The sequence below is a fragment of the Vombatus ursinus genome, unplaced genomic scaffold, assembly GCF_900497805.2.
Source record: "Vombatus ursinus unplaced genomic scaffold, bare-nosed wombat genome assembly UNPS02014770.1, whole genome shotgun sequence".
NCBI classification, from domain to species: domain Eukaryota; kingdom Metazoa; phylum Chordata; class Mammalia; order Diprotodontia; family Vombatidae; genus Vombatus; species Vombatus ursinus.
In genome coordinates this window covers 39,304,348-39,322,194 of record NW_020954548.1, presented here as the reverse complement: position 1 = coordinate 39,322,194, position 17,847 = coordinate 39,304,348, and the positions used below count along the sequence as shown (strand labels likewise).

Here is a 17,847-nt window from a genome sequence, read left to right as displayed (position 1 = left end):
TGTGTGTGTGTGTGTATGTGTGACACAGATGTTTTATTTCAATGTAATTTTCATGCAAGGCTTCATTTTGTGTTAGAGAACTGGCCCAGGGTCTTTCTGACTTGGTTTCAAGTCTTGCCTCAAATACTCACTGAATGACCCTGGGCAAGGCACAACCTCTCAGTGCTCTGGGCAACTCTAAAACTCTCCAAGTTGCAGAGAAAGTGCCAACCTGCATTGGTGGATGCAGTTTCCTCACTCAGGAATTTCCCATACATATCAGTGAAATCGCAGGTTTAGTTCCAGTTCCTTAAATTTACATCCTTAATTTATCCAGTAACCCTTGTGTTTACCATGAGGTCACTGCTCTTTCTCTTACTCTCACCTCATCTATTACTTCATCTTCAACAATTTAACATCAGTTCCTGTTCCTTCCCTTATTTTCTCCCCTAATTCCCTGCCCTCTTCCAATCCTGAGGGTCTTTGTCCAACCTGGTGAAATCTAATTAGGAAATCTCTGCATTATTTCGATTATGTCTCCTGGGAGAGATGTCTGATCTGCAGGCTTTGCAGAAATAGTCTCTTTAACTTGAGTCTCTCAAGCTTCGTACCCTCCTGGTTATCAGCACAAATCCTGGTAAGTGAAAAAGCAGTTTCAAAAGAATTGTTGAAACAATTTCTTTTGAGTTGTGCCCAAACTGAGGCCTGCTAAATTGACAAGACATGGTGGATATAACGCTGGATTGGGAGTCAGGTTCTAGATTCTGGTCCTGGATTTAGCACTTACTAGCTTGTGACGGAAAATCTCTCTGAGCATCATTTTCCTTTTCTATAAAATGAGAGAGTTAGACTTATGAGGGGATCCATGAATTCCTTTCTGTGAATGTACTGGACTCCTGAATAGCTACTGAGAAATAAAGGGGAAAGCCTCCTACGTCTGGATAGCACGTACTAACACCCTCCTTCAAATGCCTTTCCAGGCCATGCGTGGAAAAGGACGCAGGCCATAAATGAGGTGCCCTTGCAAAGTACCTTCAAGGGAGAACTCTTAAAATACTTTCAGGCATTTTCCCAAGCTGGGCGGAAGGAAAGGGAGTCGGGTAGAGCAGTGGGTACAGAGATCAGAAGTCGAATTAGTCCCTAAACATTGTGACCGAGAGAATTGTCTGGCCTGCTTTTCTAGAACTGGTTAAGAGATGGGAAGGAAACTTCAGTAACTCCTTTAATTCTTCTTAGCTCAGCCCTAGAGGGAACACAGCTTCCCATCTCATCTCCCAGCTACTAACAGTTTCCTGCCAACTTGACAGGGTCCTCTCAGGCCAGCACAGCTGGGACAGTGCCTGGGCTGCCCAGGTGAAGAACTGGCCGAGGAGCTTGTGTGGGCTAGCTGAGATCCCAGGCCCAGAGCCAGACTTCCTCCTCTCATTAAGACAAGGAGGGAGCAAGCGCTGGGATGACTCCCTCAATTCCCTGGCCACTGACGTTTTCCCCCTGTTTCCTGTTCTGAGCAGGCCAAGCACCTCTGATCTGCCTCTTGGGTCAAAAGGTCAGACTTCAGGGTCACTGAGACTTTTTTTTTTTACTTTAAATGTCAGAGGAAATCACTCCCTGGAGTCCCCAGACCCCTGAGGACTCTGCTGAGGAATTGAAAAGGGCAGATTCCTGGCGGGCCCTTTGTCCTGCTACCCCACTTTTGATCTTTGTAGTGGGAGGGCCCAGGGCTTTCCCTACCCTCTCTTCCACTTCCAGGCCTGTTAAAGGGGCCGTAGCCCTCACTGGCTGGAGTCAGCGTCTTGGAAGAGCGATACCTCCAGCAGAAATTCATGTTGCAGTTCAAATCCTCCTCCTCAACTAGCCTTTAAGAAACAGATTTGTCCAGGATCTTTGTCTTTTTTGAGGTTGGGGAGAGAAGAAGGTAACAGAGAAGAGATGACAAGAGATAGGGACTAAGTCACTTTAAATTTAAGATTCAAATATACTAAATCAGTCATAAAACAGCCTGCTATACTCTTGGAAGGGGTTGAGATGCTATCTTTGTATATACTAATATTATGAACTTAGTACAGAAACATTCGAAAGATGGACTCCTGAATATTAACCACTATAGAAAGCCCACATATTTCAGGAGAAAGAGGTGCTCGAGTGGACGTTGAAGAGCAAGATTACAGTCTCCACTCCGCTACCAACTCCCTGTGTGCTGTTGGACCAGTTACTTCCCATCTTTGGGCCTCAATTTCCTCATCTCTAAAATGGAGAGGATTGCATCTAGGTGGTGCAGTGGACAGAGCACCGGCCATGAAGTCAGGAGGACCTGAGTTCAAATCTGGCCTCAGACCAAACACTTGACACTTACTAGCTGTGTGACCCTGGGCAAGTCACTTAACCGCAATTGCCTCACTAAAAAAATTAATTAATTAATTAATTTAATTAAATGGAGAGGATTACACCAGATGGCCTTGGTGGCCCCTCTCCTGCTAAAGTTTTTCAGTCCTAGGACTCTTTGTTCTTTCTTTGACAGTTTCCCCCACCAAAAGTATAGCTGGGAGATCATCAAAAATTGGAAGAGTCTAGAATGGGGGTAGGGGATTTGGTTCTTTCTGGAAATAAGAAATAGTTTGTTCTTTTCTTACAGCTAGTGTTAAATTTACCTGTTTTGCCTGGATAGTAACCAGGTGTAGGAACAAGTTTTCCTTGGGTTTCTGTCTTTTTTTTTTTTTCCCACTAGAAAGTGTTCTGAATCTGCCGTTGAAAGGGCTTTGGGTTGTATGATCTTGAACAAGTCCCTTTCCTGGAGCCCCATTTTCCTCAAACCCCTCTCTAAATCTGTCCTATGCACACTATTACGTTTTTGAGCCCCCTGCTATTTAACTACTTATTAGGTGCTGAGAGTTTAGGATTGGATCCCCAGACTCTTATCAAGGAGATAAAGCATCTGGCAGAGCAAACAATGCCATGCTATGGATGATAAGAACTTGAATGGTAAGTACAGACAAATGTTGTAAAAGTTTAAAAGATAAGAGATCCCTGGTTTGAGATGGGTCAGGAAAGGCTTTGCAGGCCCTTGCAAGATAGTTAGAATTCTGGGTAAATGATAAGTAATATAAATTAAGAACCACCAAAATCTGGTCACTGAACGCATTCACAATATTCTGGTGAAAATATACAGATATCCTGTTTATCTGGTAGCAAAATCAGGCTTTAAAATTTGATTTGATGTGAGGAGACCTGGATTTTCGTTCCAGCCCTGGAATTATTGATATGTGACCTGGGTGGAGACACAGAACATGGGAAATAGAGCATTAGACCTAAGTTCTAATCTTGGTTCTATTATTAAGTGTGTGACCTTGGCTTGGTCTCCTGACTTCCCTGGGCCTGTTTCCTCATTTGTAAACCATGAGCGTTGGACTAGACTAATTTCCAAGGGCCCCCCCCCCCCCCCCGACCTCCCCCCCAAGCTCTGAGTATATTGTGATCTTCCTGCCTTATTTTCCGTCGGTAAAATGATGCTTGCCAATTGACACCCTGAAGAGCCATTAACAAAGATAAAACATGGATTTGGAAAGCATTCTAGGCAGGGCGGCGAGGAAATGAAACTAACCCAAATGGACCTTGGAAGATTAGGTGGGATAGAGCTGGTCTGTGGAGCTTCTTGAGGCCTGAGCAGATGAACTTTCTGAATCCTAGAGTATCACACCTTGACCTAGCCCAATCCCCTTCTCAAATCAAGGCAGTGCTGTATAGAGGGAACTCGAATATGAATTTACAACCCAGCGTTCTTCACTCGTGTGTGTTTTTCTGCTCGTTGGGGGTGGCACTGACCAATGATCTATATACCTTCCTTGAAAATAGATATTCCCTTTCTCCTGGCTCCCATTCTTATCCCCTGGTAGAAGCCTTGATTTCCCTAATTGACCTGCCAAGACAGAGTTAGTCTGAGGTTAGTGGCGCTTCCATTCCCAAAGCCCAGACTCAGATTACAACTGCCCCCTCCCACGTCCTTCCTCTCTCTCTCTCTCTCTCTTGAGCTGGGGATGGGCCTCTCCCCTTCCCCCTAGGACTCGTCTCCTAACCACACTTGTCTCCCCCTCTCCCAGTCAGTCTGTTCAACAGTTCCCCAGACTGGTGGCTGCACCTCCCTCTCCCCGCCCCACCCCCATTCTCCTTTCACTGCCCTGGCCAGCCCCTGGGAGCCACTGAGGGCTGTTTGGGAACAAGCCTGAGGAGGCTGGGGAGGGGCCGGGAACCACATGGACTGATTCATTCAGAAGCAGGAGATGCCCTGGGTTCTGTCCTGCCTTCTTAGCCCTGTCTCAAGAACACTGGCCCACAGCCTCTCCCCAATGGATCTTAACGCGCTAAAACATTCCACCCCAGGAAGACCCAGCATCTAATGCAGTCACTGGCTTCAGGTAGATCCAGGGAACAGGGAGGAGATTGTGAAGCCAGTGAATTTAGGCAAAGACAGTCCAGTTACTAGAGAAGAGGTATAAACAGCCACTGGGAAAAGACTGTCTGGAGCACAGGGGAAGAGAGAAACCACAAGAAGAGCGAGCTATTCGGGACAAGGAAGCAAGCCAAGGGCCCCCAGAGTGTGGATGCCTGCAGGGAGAGTGGAGCCAAGGAGCTGGAGGTGCTGGGGGGAGTGCTGAGGGAAGGCCCAGGCTATGATCCTCATGCCGGCCCTGCTGCTGATCCTGACCCTGCTCTCAGGGCTAGCTAATGGAGCCAGCCTCAAGCCTGAACCAATGAGCCACCTAGGTGTGTGCCCCAACCAGCTCAACCCCAACCTCTGGGTGGATGCCCAGAGCACCTGTGAGAGAGAATGCCATGTGGATCAGGTGAGAACTGGGAGGCTGAGGTGGGGGAGATTATTTTAAGAGCATTTGGGACCCTTCCCACAGTACTTGGGGTATGCTTTAAGCAAGAGTTTCTCCTAAGGCTGGTGTTCTTGAATTGCTAAAGAGGAGTCACTTTTTTCTTTCTTGCCTCAATTTATCTGTCTACAACAGATAGCATAGTCCATCCAGATCAATGCCAAGTAACTATAGCACTCTCTAGCCAGAACCCTAAGCAGTGATCTTTATTCAAGATTCCACATCCATCTGTCCCAAACAGTCCCCTACCACCCAACCACCACCAAGAAAAAGGCCATCCAAAGGTAATTTAAAAAAAACAAAACAAAAAACTCCAGTCTTTGAAAATTCCAGAATCAAGGAACCAGGGAAGTACAGAGTAGATTATTTTTTTTTTCCCTACAAGTTCCTGAAGATGTCATTTGCAATCTTTCCTTCCCATTGCATCCCTAAATGGATTTTTGTATGGCATCTGTCTCTGTCTAGGGTTCTAACCCGGCACCCATGAAATTGTTTTGTTAATTGTTCGATAACTTTTTCAATATACTTGGTTCCCTTTGTAGTCCTATGTATTTTATTTTATGCATTCCAAGAAGGGGTCCATTGGCTTCACCGGACTGCGGAAGTCCCAGACTCAAAAAAGATTAAGAACCCCCTGGTCTAGTCCATTCTCCAGCACTCCCAGATAAATAAAGGATGTTCTTCTACTTTCCCAGGAGGAGACCCTTCTGCCCCACCTTCAGTCCTCCTTTACCATGGTGTCCTTGTATTTCCCAACCCTGAAAAGCTTGGAAGTTCTTCCCAGTGTCTGACTCGACTTTCCTGCTGCTGTTTCAGCCATTCCCTTTTGAATCAGACCCAGAGTGTGCAGCGGCAGATTCCTTTCTGCTATCTTTACATTATTCCTTCTTCATCTGCTGGAGCATTGTAATTGTGTGCCCACTGCATCTCAGCCTTCTCTAAGCTGAAGCAACTCAGCTTCTAGAGCCCTAAGTCATATTCCCCACCCCTCCTGATGGGGGGGGAATCTGGACCCCTAAAAGGAAAGGCCCTTGAACTTTCCCACAAATTTTGGGAGGGAGGGCCCTAAAATTTGTGGGAAAGTTCAAGGGCCTTTCCTTTTAGGGGTTCAGATCCCCCCATCACTTCCACCTTCGCCTCTGTGAGCAGCATGCCAAACTGGACACAGATCCCTGTGATAAGGGCCTTTTACCAACCCTGAAGTCAGGACAGCCTTAATTGCCTCGTGCTCCCATGTCCTAGATCCTAATTTATACACCATGCCAGAACTAAGGGAGAGCAAAGTTCGCCAAAAAACGTAGAGCATAACATGGGGGGAGGAGTAGTGGGAGGCAATGAGAGGTTTAAAAAAAAATATGACTTTTATAAATACACATTTTTAATGCCAAAAAAATTCTGCTCTCTATGCCACACAGTGATTTATTTTGTGGTGAGTCAAGTTGGCTGTGTTAAAAATGAAGGTTCAAAGATAGAGACAGGGAAAAGACGAAGACGTGGGGCTAGGCCTACAGTGATCAAACCTAGGATTTCTCAAGTGGCCATGTGGCTTTAAGGAAAGGGGGAGGGGTTATATTACTTATGTACTTTGTCTTAGAGGTCATGCTAAGCCACAGACCATTTTTCTAAAGCCACAATTTACAGCTGTGCAGTCTTGTCTTTCCTTATTCTCTTCAAATTTGCCCAGGCTTCCTAATTTTCTGGGGTTTATTAACATTTTTATCCTACTTTCTAAGTCACAAGACATCACTCCATTAACTTGGCATTACTAACTAACAAACTTCCTGTGTTCAAGTCCTTTTTGAAAATAGCAACCAGCCCCCAGCCTAGGGGCATGTAGTCTGTGGACCCAGTAGGTAATACTACTACCTTACATTAGCAGACTTTCACATCCAAAGTGCTTTCCCATCCCACTGCTCCTCCAGCTATCCCATTAGGTGGGTACAGTTGGGATTATTATACTTCTTTTACAGAAAAGGAAACTGAGGCTGAAGAGGAATCAAGTGATTTTTCCATAGTTTTATAGCTAATTAGTGGTGGAGTCAAGGGTTTAAAATTGAAGTAGTTTGCACTGAATGAGCTCCAAATTAGTCCCAGCAGGAGTCAAGCACTACTCGCTGACCTTGGCTAAACTACTTCCTCTCTCCAGGTCTCAATTTCCTCTTCTATAAGATGACCAGGTGGGGCTCCATGGTCTGTAGGATCCGTTTTGCTCTGATGTTCTGTGATTCTCTCCCCAACATCCCAACAGGGAAACAGACACAGAGAAAGACAGTGATTCTCCCAAGAGCACAGCACACTTGCACAAAAGACCACAATATCTTCTGCAGACATATAGGGCATGTTTACTGAGGGTGCCAGAGAGAAAAGGGATGTCTAGGGCACTTCTCCTACAATAGACCTGGCCAGAACTGGGCCTGGGTTTTTGAACAAGACACAGAGCAAAGGGGTGGTAGATGGGAAGTGGGAGGGTGAGGAAAGGAGGCCTGAGGCTTTCACCTGGCCCTAATCCTCTCCTCTCCCCTCCTTCCCAGGACTGCAGTGATTTTGAAAAGTGCTGCACCAATGTGTGTGGGCTGCGGAGCTGTGTGGCAGCTCGCTTTGCAGAGGGTGGCTCGGCAGCTCCGGCACCGGCTGCCTCCTGCGAAAGCTTTGTCTGCCCCCAGCAGGGCTCTGACTGTGATATCTGGGATGGCCAGCCCGTGTGCAAGTGCCGGGACCGCTGTGAGAAGGAGCCCAATTTCACCTGTGCGTCGGACGGCCTCACTTACTACAATCGCTGCTACATGGATGCTGAGGCTTGCCTTCGGGGCCTCCGGCTCAGCGTGGTGCCCTGCAAGTACGTCTTCAGCTGGCCCCACACCAGCCCTGGGCCTCCTGAGACCACCGCACCCCCCACGCCTGGGGCAGCCCCTGACATCCCCATCCCGCCAGCCCTCTACAGTAACCCCTTCCACCAGTCAGTCTATGCCGGGGGCACAGCCAGCTTCCACTGTGATGTCAGTGGCCGCCCACCTCCTGACATCACCTGGGAGAAGCAGAGCGATCAGCGGGAGAACTTCATCATGAGGCCTGACCAGATGTATGGCAATGTGGTGGTCACCAACATTGGCCAGCTGGTGGTCTATAACGCACGGCCTGAGGATGCTGGGCTCTATACCTGCACCGCCCGTAACGCAGCCGGCCTCCTCCGAGCCGACTTCCCCCTTTCTGTCATCCAGCGGGAGCCCCCGGGAGGGGAGCTGCCTGTCCCCAGCCCACCACCCCCGGCTCCAATGGAGTGTCTGAAGGAACCGGACCGTCAAGCCTGCCAGGGCACCAGCAGCCGAGTACGATGGCACTTTGATGCCAAAAGGGGTGGGTGTACCACCTTTCAAGACAATGGCTGTGATGTGGGCAATGGCAACCGATTTGAGACCTATGAGGCTTGCCAACAAGCCTGTGGTCGGGGCCCTGGCGATGCCTGCATCCTGCCTGCTGTGCAAGGCCCTTGCCGAAGCTGGGAGGCTCGCTGGGCCTATAGCCCGCTACTTAAACAGTGCCATTCATTTGTGTATGGGGGCTGTGAAGGCAATGCCAACAACTTTGAAAGCCAGGAGAGCTGCGAGGATGCGTGCCCTTTCCCCCGGACACTACCCTGCAAGGCCTGCAGGCTCAAAAGCAAGATGGCACTGAGTCTGTGCCGCAGTGACTTCGCCATCGTGGGGCGACTGACAGAGGTGATTGAGGAGCCTGATGCTGGCATTGCCCGATTCGCCCTGGAGGGCGTGCTCAAGGATGATAAGATGGGCCTCAAGTTCTTTGACACCAAGTATCTGGAGGTGACACTGACTGGCATAGACTGGGATTGCCCCTGTCCCAACATGACAGCTGGAGATGGGCCGCTGGTCATCATGGGGGAGGTGCATGACGGGGTGGCCGTGCTCCACCCCAGCAGCTATGTCAGGGCTGCCAGTGATAAGCGGGTAAAGAAAATCTTAGAGTTGATTGAGAAGAAGGCCTGTGAGCTGCTCAACCGTTTTCAGGACTGAGCCTGGGTATATGTGTGGGCACAGGTGTGATACATCCCTGAAGGGGTGAGTTCTGCCAGTCCCTGGCCCCTCCTAGAGCCCCACTCAGCCTGTGCTCTCCAGAGTAGGTGAATAAAAGGGGTTTTTCCTTCAAGTCCGTGTTACCCATCTGCCCTTTCCTGAGGAGAGGGACCCAAAATGGATCAGGGTCCCAGACACTCTGCTTAATGGCCTGGCCTGACCCTCCACTGCTTCCTTTAGCTGCTGTCTTGTGTGCACCCCCCTTCCCACAGCTGTACAAACACTACCTCCTCTCTCAAACATCACTAACTCCCAGACTCAGATTCTCAGTTGTTTGGGGCTTTGCTGTTCTTGGTCAATCCAACAGTCGCATTGCCCTCTAGGTCGCCCAGCGGGGGAAGAAGCCACACTAGGCCAGAGAGACAGCCACAGTCCTCTCCCATCACACGTCCATCAGGGAGCTGGTCCTTCCAGTCCCCCAGCCAGCTTCGAGGTTCACCTATGGTCACAGCCTGTGCAGCCCGGCTCTGAGTGATGCTTGGAGCTGTGGTCAGAATTCACCAGGGCCAGGTGGGAAGGGAAAGTGTCAGAGCTCGCTAGAAAGGAAACCTCCCTGGTCCCTGGCCTGACAAAGCAGAACCTTCATCTGGGCAACCCCAGGCCTGACCTCTCACTGGGGAAAGGGCAATGTCTACTCCTGGCAGTTAGCCAGGGGCATGTTTTTCTCTCCCTCATTGGGGCTCAGAGGTTAAGGAAGGGAAACCATTCCATCAGCTGTGGTTGCTGAGAGACAAGGCAAACAGGGCCCCTACAGAGGCCTCTCTGCCTGGGGTACTGGCCAGAAAGATGGGAGGGGAATGAACTGGGGGCCCAGAGGTGGCTGTTGCTTCAGAGAGAGTGGGGGTAGGGAGGAAAAGTCAGAGGGACAGAGCTCTTCCTGCAGATTCTAGAGAGCTCCGGGCATCTGAGAGGAAAGGTTTGCAGGGAAGGAAGGGAAGCAGGTCTCATTCACTACTTCCATACATTTGAGGCCCCACAAAGGAAGGGCGGCCCCATCCCCCCAAGGAGTCCCAATGCCTTCCCTCAACCAGGTTTATATGGGGGCATCTTCACCTCCCTGGCCTTTCTGCAGCAACAGCTGATTAACTAACTCACCCATCACTAGTGATGGGAACCCAGGTTCTAAGCTCCAGCTTTCCTGGCCCCTAGAGCTTTGGGAGGTAGGCCCCTTTTATTTATCAGCTTCCTTCCCCCACCCCCATCCCAAGTCCAGCAAGGCACAAGCAGTCACTTCTCACCATGGCCACCAGGGGGAGCTAAGACTCCACAGAGGGAGCACTGCTGAGTCTTGCTTAGGTCCCTTGGTCCCCATTCTTTGGAACAAGGGCACCGTGTACAAAGGTTTTCAGACAGTGGCTCTCTCCCACCCAAGAAGAAGGATGTGACCAGCCCAAACCACAGAATCATAGAACGTTGCAGCTGAGATCCTTTACTCCAACCCACTCAAGTTATGAACAGAAAAACTGAGGCCCATAAAATGTCACCAGGTAGGTCAATGACAGAGACAGAGCCTACCAAAAAACACAGATTTCATTCAAGGTGGCAAGGACGTACAACGAACAGCCTTGCCCCCCCCCAGACTCAAACTCTTGCCTCTCTCCATGCATGGAGGAAGATGAGAATGTCTTAGAAAGCATGCAGGGGGGTGAGGGAGAAGAAAGCCCTAGGCATGAGAATGAGGCCAGCCAAGAGCTGGGTGTGAGCTGCCAGTGCTTGACATTCAGCCCCAATTCTGTTCCTGCATTTGAGGACCCTGAAGAAACGTCCCTAAACATGCCACGCCTCTGAAAAGCTAGGACGTGCTCAGAAACGTTCCCCCATTGGCAGGGGAGAAGCCTATTAACTAGTTAAGCATCAGTTTCAGCCCAGATAGAAACATGAATTTTGCAGCTGCCAGTAGTGACCTGACACCTGGTCTTTCTGAAGCCCTGGAACTGTGTGGCAGCACAGTGGTAAAAGCCAGAATCCTCCCAAATGCGTGAGGAGTGGTAGTTGGGGGTCAGCAAGCTACTGTTTTCGGAAAATCAGGCATTTGTTGTTGGCTGGCATGTCAATCTGGAAAGAGAAGGGTGGGTAATAGAATGGAGATTCCCCTGGCCAGCTCACTACCCGCTCCTCCTGTCCCATGATGACCCTGGCAGGTGACGTGTAGCTGCTGTTACCTACAGGCAATGTAAACTCAGATGCATCTGTTGCCGGTTTCCAGGAACACCCAAACCAGAAGGAGAGGCGGGAAAATAGAAGGCCCAGTTCTATGCAGCACCAGCCCGAGTCAAGGCCCATATACTCCACAACCCAAATAGGTACCCATGATGGTTCCTACCATTTTCTCCAGGTACAGGCCACTGGCTTGAGCAAGCCGCTGCAAAACGGATACCTCCCGGAGCCCCCAGGCTGGGTTCCTGCAAACCATCATACAGGGTAAGGGAGGTGGAGTCAGTTCTTTGAGTTTCTCTTGTAAGTGAGCCTCCGACCCAACCCAGGAAGCAGAGACCTTGGTGGTCCACCCACCATCGCAGCACTCCCAGGGGTCCCGGTACCTGCGTCTGAGGCTGAGGTCAAAGTCCACATTGCTCTGTGGGGTGATCGTCCCATTGATGGCATAAGCCTGTCAAAAACATTGAGACACCCCCCACGGCCACATGGTTAAGAGTCAGTAGAATCCTGTCATCCTTCTGTAGGATCAGGCAATGGGAAGTTGAGGAAGAACTCTTGATCCCCTCTTTCCCCAAAGTAATCGGAACCTTCACAGAATCTGAGTCATGAGACCTCAAAGACCACACCTGGAAAAAAATTCCCTCTACAACACCCGTCCAGCTTCGGCATGAAGGCCTCCCAATGCAGGTAGCTTCCAACACTTCCAGGTAGCTCTAACTGCTTTCTGTTCTTCGTGTCCAACTCTCTGCGACTCCATCTGGGGTTTTCTTAGCAAAGATACTGGAGTGCTTTGCCATTTCCTTCTCTAGCTCATTTTACAGATGAGGAAATTGAGGCAAACTTGCCCAGGGTCACACAGCTAATAAGTGTCTGAGGCTGGATTTGAACTCAGGAAGACTCATCTTCCTGACTCTAAGCCCAGCACTCCATCCACTGCGCCCTCAGATGTTCCCCCCGCCCTTTCTCTAAGCCTAGATAAGTTTCTCTGCAACCTATGATTCCTTATTCTGCCATTCAGGGCTAAGCAGAACAAGTCCAACCTGTCATCTGCGGAAAAGCCCTTTAAAAACTTGAAAATGGTTATCATTTCTCCTTCCCAAAAGGTACCTTCTTTTTTTTTAGGCAATTGGGGTTAAGTGACTTGCCCAGGGTCACACAGCTAGTAAGTGTCAAGTGTTTGGTCTGAGGCTGGATTTGAACTCAGGTCCTCCTGACTTCAGGGCCGGTGCTCTATCCACTGCATCACCTAGCTGCCTCCCAAAAAGTACCTTCTTCTCCAGGCTTAAACATCCCCTAGTTCCTTCAACTAATCCTCATATGGCATGTGATATCCAGTCCTTTCGTCATCCTGGTAGGCTCCATTTTCTACCCTCCAGATTTTACTTATACTTAATTGGTACATAAGGAAAACCCCATGAGGGAACTCCTACCAGTGTAGGTTGGCATTTGATCTGCACCTTTCAGGCTTAAAGAGTTGTCTCTGGCACTGAGAGGTTGTGACCCAAACAGGATCATTCTGGCAGAGGCAGGATTTGAGGCCACGTCTCTACCCACTACATCATATTGCCTCTCTCTATAGATATACATCCATATTCTCCTTAAAATGTGATCCCAGAACTGAACATAGTTTTCCAGATGTGTTTTGACCGGGACTGAGTACTGCAGAACCATTGCCATCTTTCTGAGCACTCTACCTTTCAACGTAGCCTAGGAGAGTGATTTTTGTGGCTACCGAGCTGTGAAGACAATTCAAACCAAACCTGTAGTCTACAACATAAACCTGATCCGTCATGCCTCCCTACCCTCTACTTCTAAAGTTGATCTTTTGACTTGTGTAGGACTTTACATTTATTCCTTTTATTAAGCTTCAACTTATTCAATTCAGAGCATCATTCTCACCTGCTGAGATTTTTTTTTTTTTTACCAGTGCTGTCATCGACCATGTTAACCACCCCCTCTCATCTTCATGTCATGGGCAAATTTTACAACTAGCACAGGGCCAAAGACAGACTCCTGGGTCAGGACACTACAGATCTCCTTCCAAGTGGCCACTGATACCCTTGGCCTGCCCCCCAACCCACTTTCCTCCTGAGTTTCTGTAGAAGAAGCACATGGAATGGGTAATCAAAGAGAAGATGGGGCAGCAAGGGAGAGTCATTCCCACCAAGACAGAACTCAAGGCTTTGAGCAGCACTTACCCCATAGGTGATCAGCAAGCCATTAGGTTTCAGCAGCTGTCCAGCCCCTTTGAATAATCCCTAAGGAGGACAAGAGGGCTCTAAAACAGAGAAGTGTTGAGGAACCACCCCCAGACTGGGCATCTCCCACAGCCCCATTCAACAAAGAAGTCTCCCATGCTGAGCAGAAACTAGAATCCTACCGTTGACTGCCAGTAAGTCAGCCTCTTCCTCGCTCTGTGCCTCAGTTTCCCCAGCTACACAATGAAGCAATTGGACCTGCTGGTAGTTAAGGTCCTTTCTAGTTCTTAACATGTTAGCTTCTCTGTCCGAAGAGTGCTTCCAGCTCTGGGATTCTCTGTTCTGAGGTTCCCCCACAGCTTTGATAGTCTGTATGTCCTCTAAGCAGGACCCCACTCACCTCCATGCAGCTCACGGGGCTGATGTGAATCATATTAATACAGAGCACCAGGTCCAAAGACCTAGGCTGGATCCCTCCCCATTTTTCCCAGCTGCAGGAAGCATCCAGGAATATGGGTGGCCTCACGTTCTGAAGCTGCCAGTTCTTGATGAGAGCTGAAATGCTGGGGAGCAAGAGAAAACCCTGAGGTTGGGGAAGGGGAGGCCAGGAATCTGAGCCTCCAAACACTGCCCCTCCTATCCTGGATGACAAGGATCTGACAACCCCACAGGGTAAAGAGCCTCAATGGTTAATGATGCAAAAAATAACATTGGGACTGAGGGGGTCAAGAGACCTGGGTTCTAATTCAGACACTGCTACTAAGTACTAATTTACTGTGTAACCTTGGGCAAGCTGTTTCCTCTCTGACCTTCTCTTTCAACACTTGTAAAATGAAGAGGTTAAACTAGATCTAAGGCTTCTAGTTTTGAGGTCTTCGGGGATGGTGAGGGTAATACACTGAAACAGGAGGTTGGGAACGTATATCAGACTCTGGAATTTCCTCGGTCCCACCCAGCCTCAAAGGACTCATCCCTGACCTTCTCCTCTCCCAAGGGAGGTGTCCTGAGTCATCAATTTGAGACAGATTTGGACAAAAATTCTCCTGGCAAAAAATGTCCCCCACCCAGTATATACTGCTATGCCTGCAGAAAAAGGAATTTGGGCTGGGTTTTAGGGAACATTTAATATATCAAGGGCAGATAGGACCTGTTTGGAGTGAGGTGGGGAGGAGGGAAAGTGGAAGCGGGTGCAGAGGTGACAGAAGGGGCCCCGCCCTCCTCCTGAAGAAGAATAGAAAAGAACATTGTGTCCAGGACGGACAAAGGGATGGGCAACAAGACCGATCCCCTTCTGACCAGCTAAGAAGCCAAAGTGCATGGGGCACTATGGGAGACCCTACCTCATCCATCTCCTAAACTCCCCTCTTACCTGTCGAGGCTCTCCTGGTCCACCTCTGTGGGCTGCCACACTGCCTTGGGAAAAGCCTTCGAGAAATGGGCCACATGCTGACCTGAACCCGACGCTATCTCCAGGACCTGGAAATTGGCCTGGGCAGGATCTATGAACTGCTGCAGGACCCGGAGAATGGGGTCCTTGTTCCGCTCCGCTGCTGCTGCCACAAGCATCCTCTTGAGTGACTGATCTCCCCACCGCTTCCGAGAGCTGATCTCTTAGCCCGAAAGGCCTCCTGCCCTGATCTCGCCCTAATTCTCCCCTTTAACCTCTCCCTGACCTCCCCCCGCTTTGCCCCGATCTCTCCCTGGGCCCCTCCTTTACTGCTGATGCTCTGATTGATCTCTTATCCCTGATTCTACTTGTCCTGACCTTTGATGCTCCCCATAATCAGATTTCTCTCCTGTAATCTCTGATCGGGAAACCAACGAAACCCAGTACGAGGAGTGGGGAACTGACTGTCCGTGGTTCCCTGGATCCCTAAATTTCCTATCTCGGAGGGGTACAGGTCTGTCTGTTTCTGACCCCGCGAGTTGCCGGGTACGCTGGGATTTGTAGTCCTGCGGTCTCTCCACGCCCCTCCCCCCGCCCCAGGCAGAGAGTCACGTATGCCACCGGCTTGGGCTACGTAGCCAAGGCATTTCTGAGAAAGACTACAGTTCCCAGAAGACTACGGGCATCGCCAACCACCAATTAAAGGGCCCACACCCACAACACTCCCACACCACCCCACGCTCGTGCTCTCAACATCTTACGGAGGAAATTGCGACTCATAACCCACCGGAGGGAGGTCGCAGTGTACCCATGTTTCCCCAGCCTGAAGTATTTTTAACCACGTCTTCGCGTACAGAGGGAGTGTATTCAACGTGAACCTCACTCTAGAAGGATAATTTTAAGTAAATAAAATTAGAAGAAACTTTCCGTGCTACTCTTGTTGGAAAGAACAGTTTTTAAAGAAAAATAAATAATTTAACGAGTTAAAAAATAACGTGCGCCGCCCGGGAATCGAACCCGGGTCGCAAGAATGGGAATCTTGCATGATACCACTACACCAGCGGCGCTGTTGTCTGTGACCTTGCCTCGAAACCTGAAGAGGTTACAGGGAGGGACTTCTGTGGCAACGCGCCTGCGCGCTCTGAGGTAACCTTTAGCAACTTTAGCAACTTGCCCTGGCTCAGTAGGACCCGGATGACGTGGGTGAGTGTGGGAGCGTTTGGAAAGAGCTGCTGTTGGGACTGAAGAGAGATGGGGGAGGAGGGGTGCCTGCACGGGCTCATTATGCAAAGGACACTGTGAGCTCTTGGAGGGCATGGACTTGGTCTTTCCTACTGTTCATTAATGCTCAGATTTGGGGCTGATAAAGTCCCCCAAAAGTTTAAGATGTGGATAGTTTTGATTAAATTTAAAAAGTTTTGCACAAACAAACCCAATACAACCAAGATTAGGAGAACAGAAAGCTGAGAAACATTTTTTACAGCCAGTGTTTCTGATAAAGGCCTTAGTTCTAAAATAAATAGAGAAGTGAGTCAAATTTTAAGAATACAACGTATCAGGGCAGCCAAGTGGTGCAGTGAATAGAGCATTCTCCTTGGAGTCAGGAGGACCCGGGTTCGAACCCAGCCTAAGACACATAATTCTGGGCAAGTCACGTAACCTTTAAAAAAAAAAAAAAGTGCGAATCATTTACTAATCGAAAAAGTCTCAAAGCCTACGAAAAGGCAGTCTTCAGATGAAGAAAGAACTTCAGAAGAAACTACCTACAGTCGAATTTAAAAAATGCTCTGCTGCTGATTGAGAATTGCAAATGGAAAACAACTCTCAGGTACTGTTGGGTGAGATCCCTCAAAGACTGGAGTATAGCACTGGGTCTTCTGGAAAGAATTCACAGACTCAAGCATTCAAGGTGGCAAAGACTTATTGTTAGGCTTTTCAGCGGGCAAGGATTCTTAAGGAACCTGCAAGAGACTGAGGATGGAGCTAGGGTTTATATGGAAAAGGGCATGGGAAAGGAATGCCAGAGACACTGATGAGGTAATCCAAAGGTGCAGTTGTCTTTGGGAGCTATGGATGGGAAAGTGACAGGGAGGGAGATATGTCAGAGGCATGGATCATCTTGGGAGTCTGGCAGGAAGAAAAGTCCTTGGGCCAGCCAAGGACAAAACTTCTTGAGCAAGACAAGGCATCCCTCTCTCTCTCTGTCCTGATTAGAGAATGCTCTGCAACAAGGAAAAGCTTTCTCACAAGACAGGGGCTTACTAAGGAATTGGGAGGCTTCCAGAGACACAATCTTAGAGCTGAGGGCAGCCCAGCACTCTCTCACCCAGCTTTGTGTGTAGCTGGACCAGGAAGAGACATAAGGGTCCTGCTGGGGCCCATGCATGAATAATTGCTAGGCACAGTGTCCTTGGGCTGGGGAGTGATTGTCAGAAACAGTGTTTCTGAGACTAGGGAGAAATTGGGGTCCAAGTACAAGCACAAGCACCCAAACACAAGCACCCAAGCACCCCATCAGTACCGTCTCACACCTATCAGATTGGTTAATATGACAGAAATAAGCCAATTATTATTGGGTTAATATGACAGAAAAGAGAAATGATAAATGTTGGAGAAGATGTGGGAAAATCAGAACACTAACGCATTGTTGGTAGAGTTGTGAGCTCTGGAGAGCAATTTGGAACTGTGCATACCCTTTGATCCAGCAATACCACTACTATGTCTGTATCCCAAAGAGATTCTAAAAAATGTACACATATACATGTACAAAAACATTTATAGCAACTCTTTTTGTGGGTGGCAAAGAATTGGAAATTGAGGGGCTGTCCATCAATTGGGGAATGACTGAATAAGTTGTAGTATATGAATGTAATGGAATACTCTTGTGCTATAAGAAATGATGAACAGGCAGACTTCAGAAAAACTTCAGGAAAGACTTATATGAACTGATGCTGAGTGAAGTGAACAGAACCAGAAGAACATTGTACACAGTAATAGCCACACTGTGTGATGATTGACTTAGATAGACATGGTTCTTCAGCAGCAATACAGTGATCCAAGACAATTCCAAAAGACTCATGATGGAAAATGCTATTCACATCCAGAGAAAGAACTATGGAGTCTGAATGCAGATCCAAACATACTATTTTCACTCTTTTTTTGTT

At 48.8% G+C, this 17,847-nt stretch overlaps 2 protein-coding genes and 1 non-coding gene across 4 annotated transcripts in view; 1 reads left to right on the top strand and 2 right to left on the bottom strand.

Moving 5' to 3' along the window:
• METTL26 (methyltransferase like 26) overlaps positions 1-15,249 on the bottom strand; it is a 19,906-nt gene extending 4,657 nt beyond the window's left edge. Inside the window, exons 1-6 of one of the 2 annotated variants that reach the window (XM_027863173.1) lie at positions 14,666-15,248; positions 13,697-13,859; positions 13,297-13,356; positions 11,482-11,549; positions 11,265-11,343; positions 10,454-10,996 (exon numbers count right to left, since the gene is read on the bottom strand). In XM_027863173.1, coding sequence (XP_027718974.1) covers positions 10,949-10,996; positions 11,265-11,343; positions 11,482-11,549; positions 13,297-13,356; positions 13,697-13,859; positions 14,666-14,862 — 615 coding nt within the window. In that variant the 5' untranslated portion in view covers positions 14,863-15,248 and the 3' untranslated portion in view covers positions 10,454-10,948. Of the gene's footprint in view, positions 1-10,453; positions 10,997-11,264; positions 11,344-11,481; positions 11,550-13,296; positions 13,357-13,696; positions 13,860-14,665 lie in introns of those variants that run through there. The other variant, XM_027863175.1, reaches the window with a different exon arrangement.
• WFIKKN1 (WAP, follistatin/kazal, immunoglobulin, kunitz and netrin domain containing 1) lies at positions 4,184-10,273 on the top strand. The gene is made up of 2 exons (XM_027863168.1): positions 4,184-4,817; positions 7,385-10,273. The coding sequence occupies exons 1-2, from the start codon at positions 4,644-4,646 to the stop codon at positions 8,879-8,881; spliced, it is 1,671 nt and encodes a 556-aa protein (XP_027718969.1). The 5' UTR covers positions 4,184-4,643; the 3' UTR covers positions 8,882-10,273.
• A 430-nt stretch (positions 15,250-15,679) lies between the features above and the next one.
• TRNAG-CCC lies at positions 15,680-15,750 on the bottom strand. Its single transcript has one exon. It is a non-coding gene; the product is annotated as a tRNA-Gly (tRNA).
• Between the last annotated feature and the right edge of the window lie 2,097 nt (positions 15,751-17,847).

Excerpts from the sequence above, each read along its gene's own strand:
- WFIKKN1 (XM_027863168.1), top strand. The coding sequence starts at position 4,644 with ATGATCCTCATGCCGGCCCTGCTGCTGATCCTGACCCTGCTCTCAGGG. Across the intron at positions 4,818-7,384 it reads GAGAATGCCATGTGGATCAG|GACTGCAGTGATTTTGAAAA; the intron begins GTGAGAACTGGG and ends CCTCCTTCCCAG.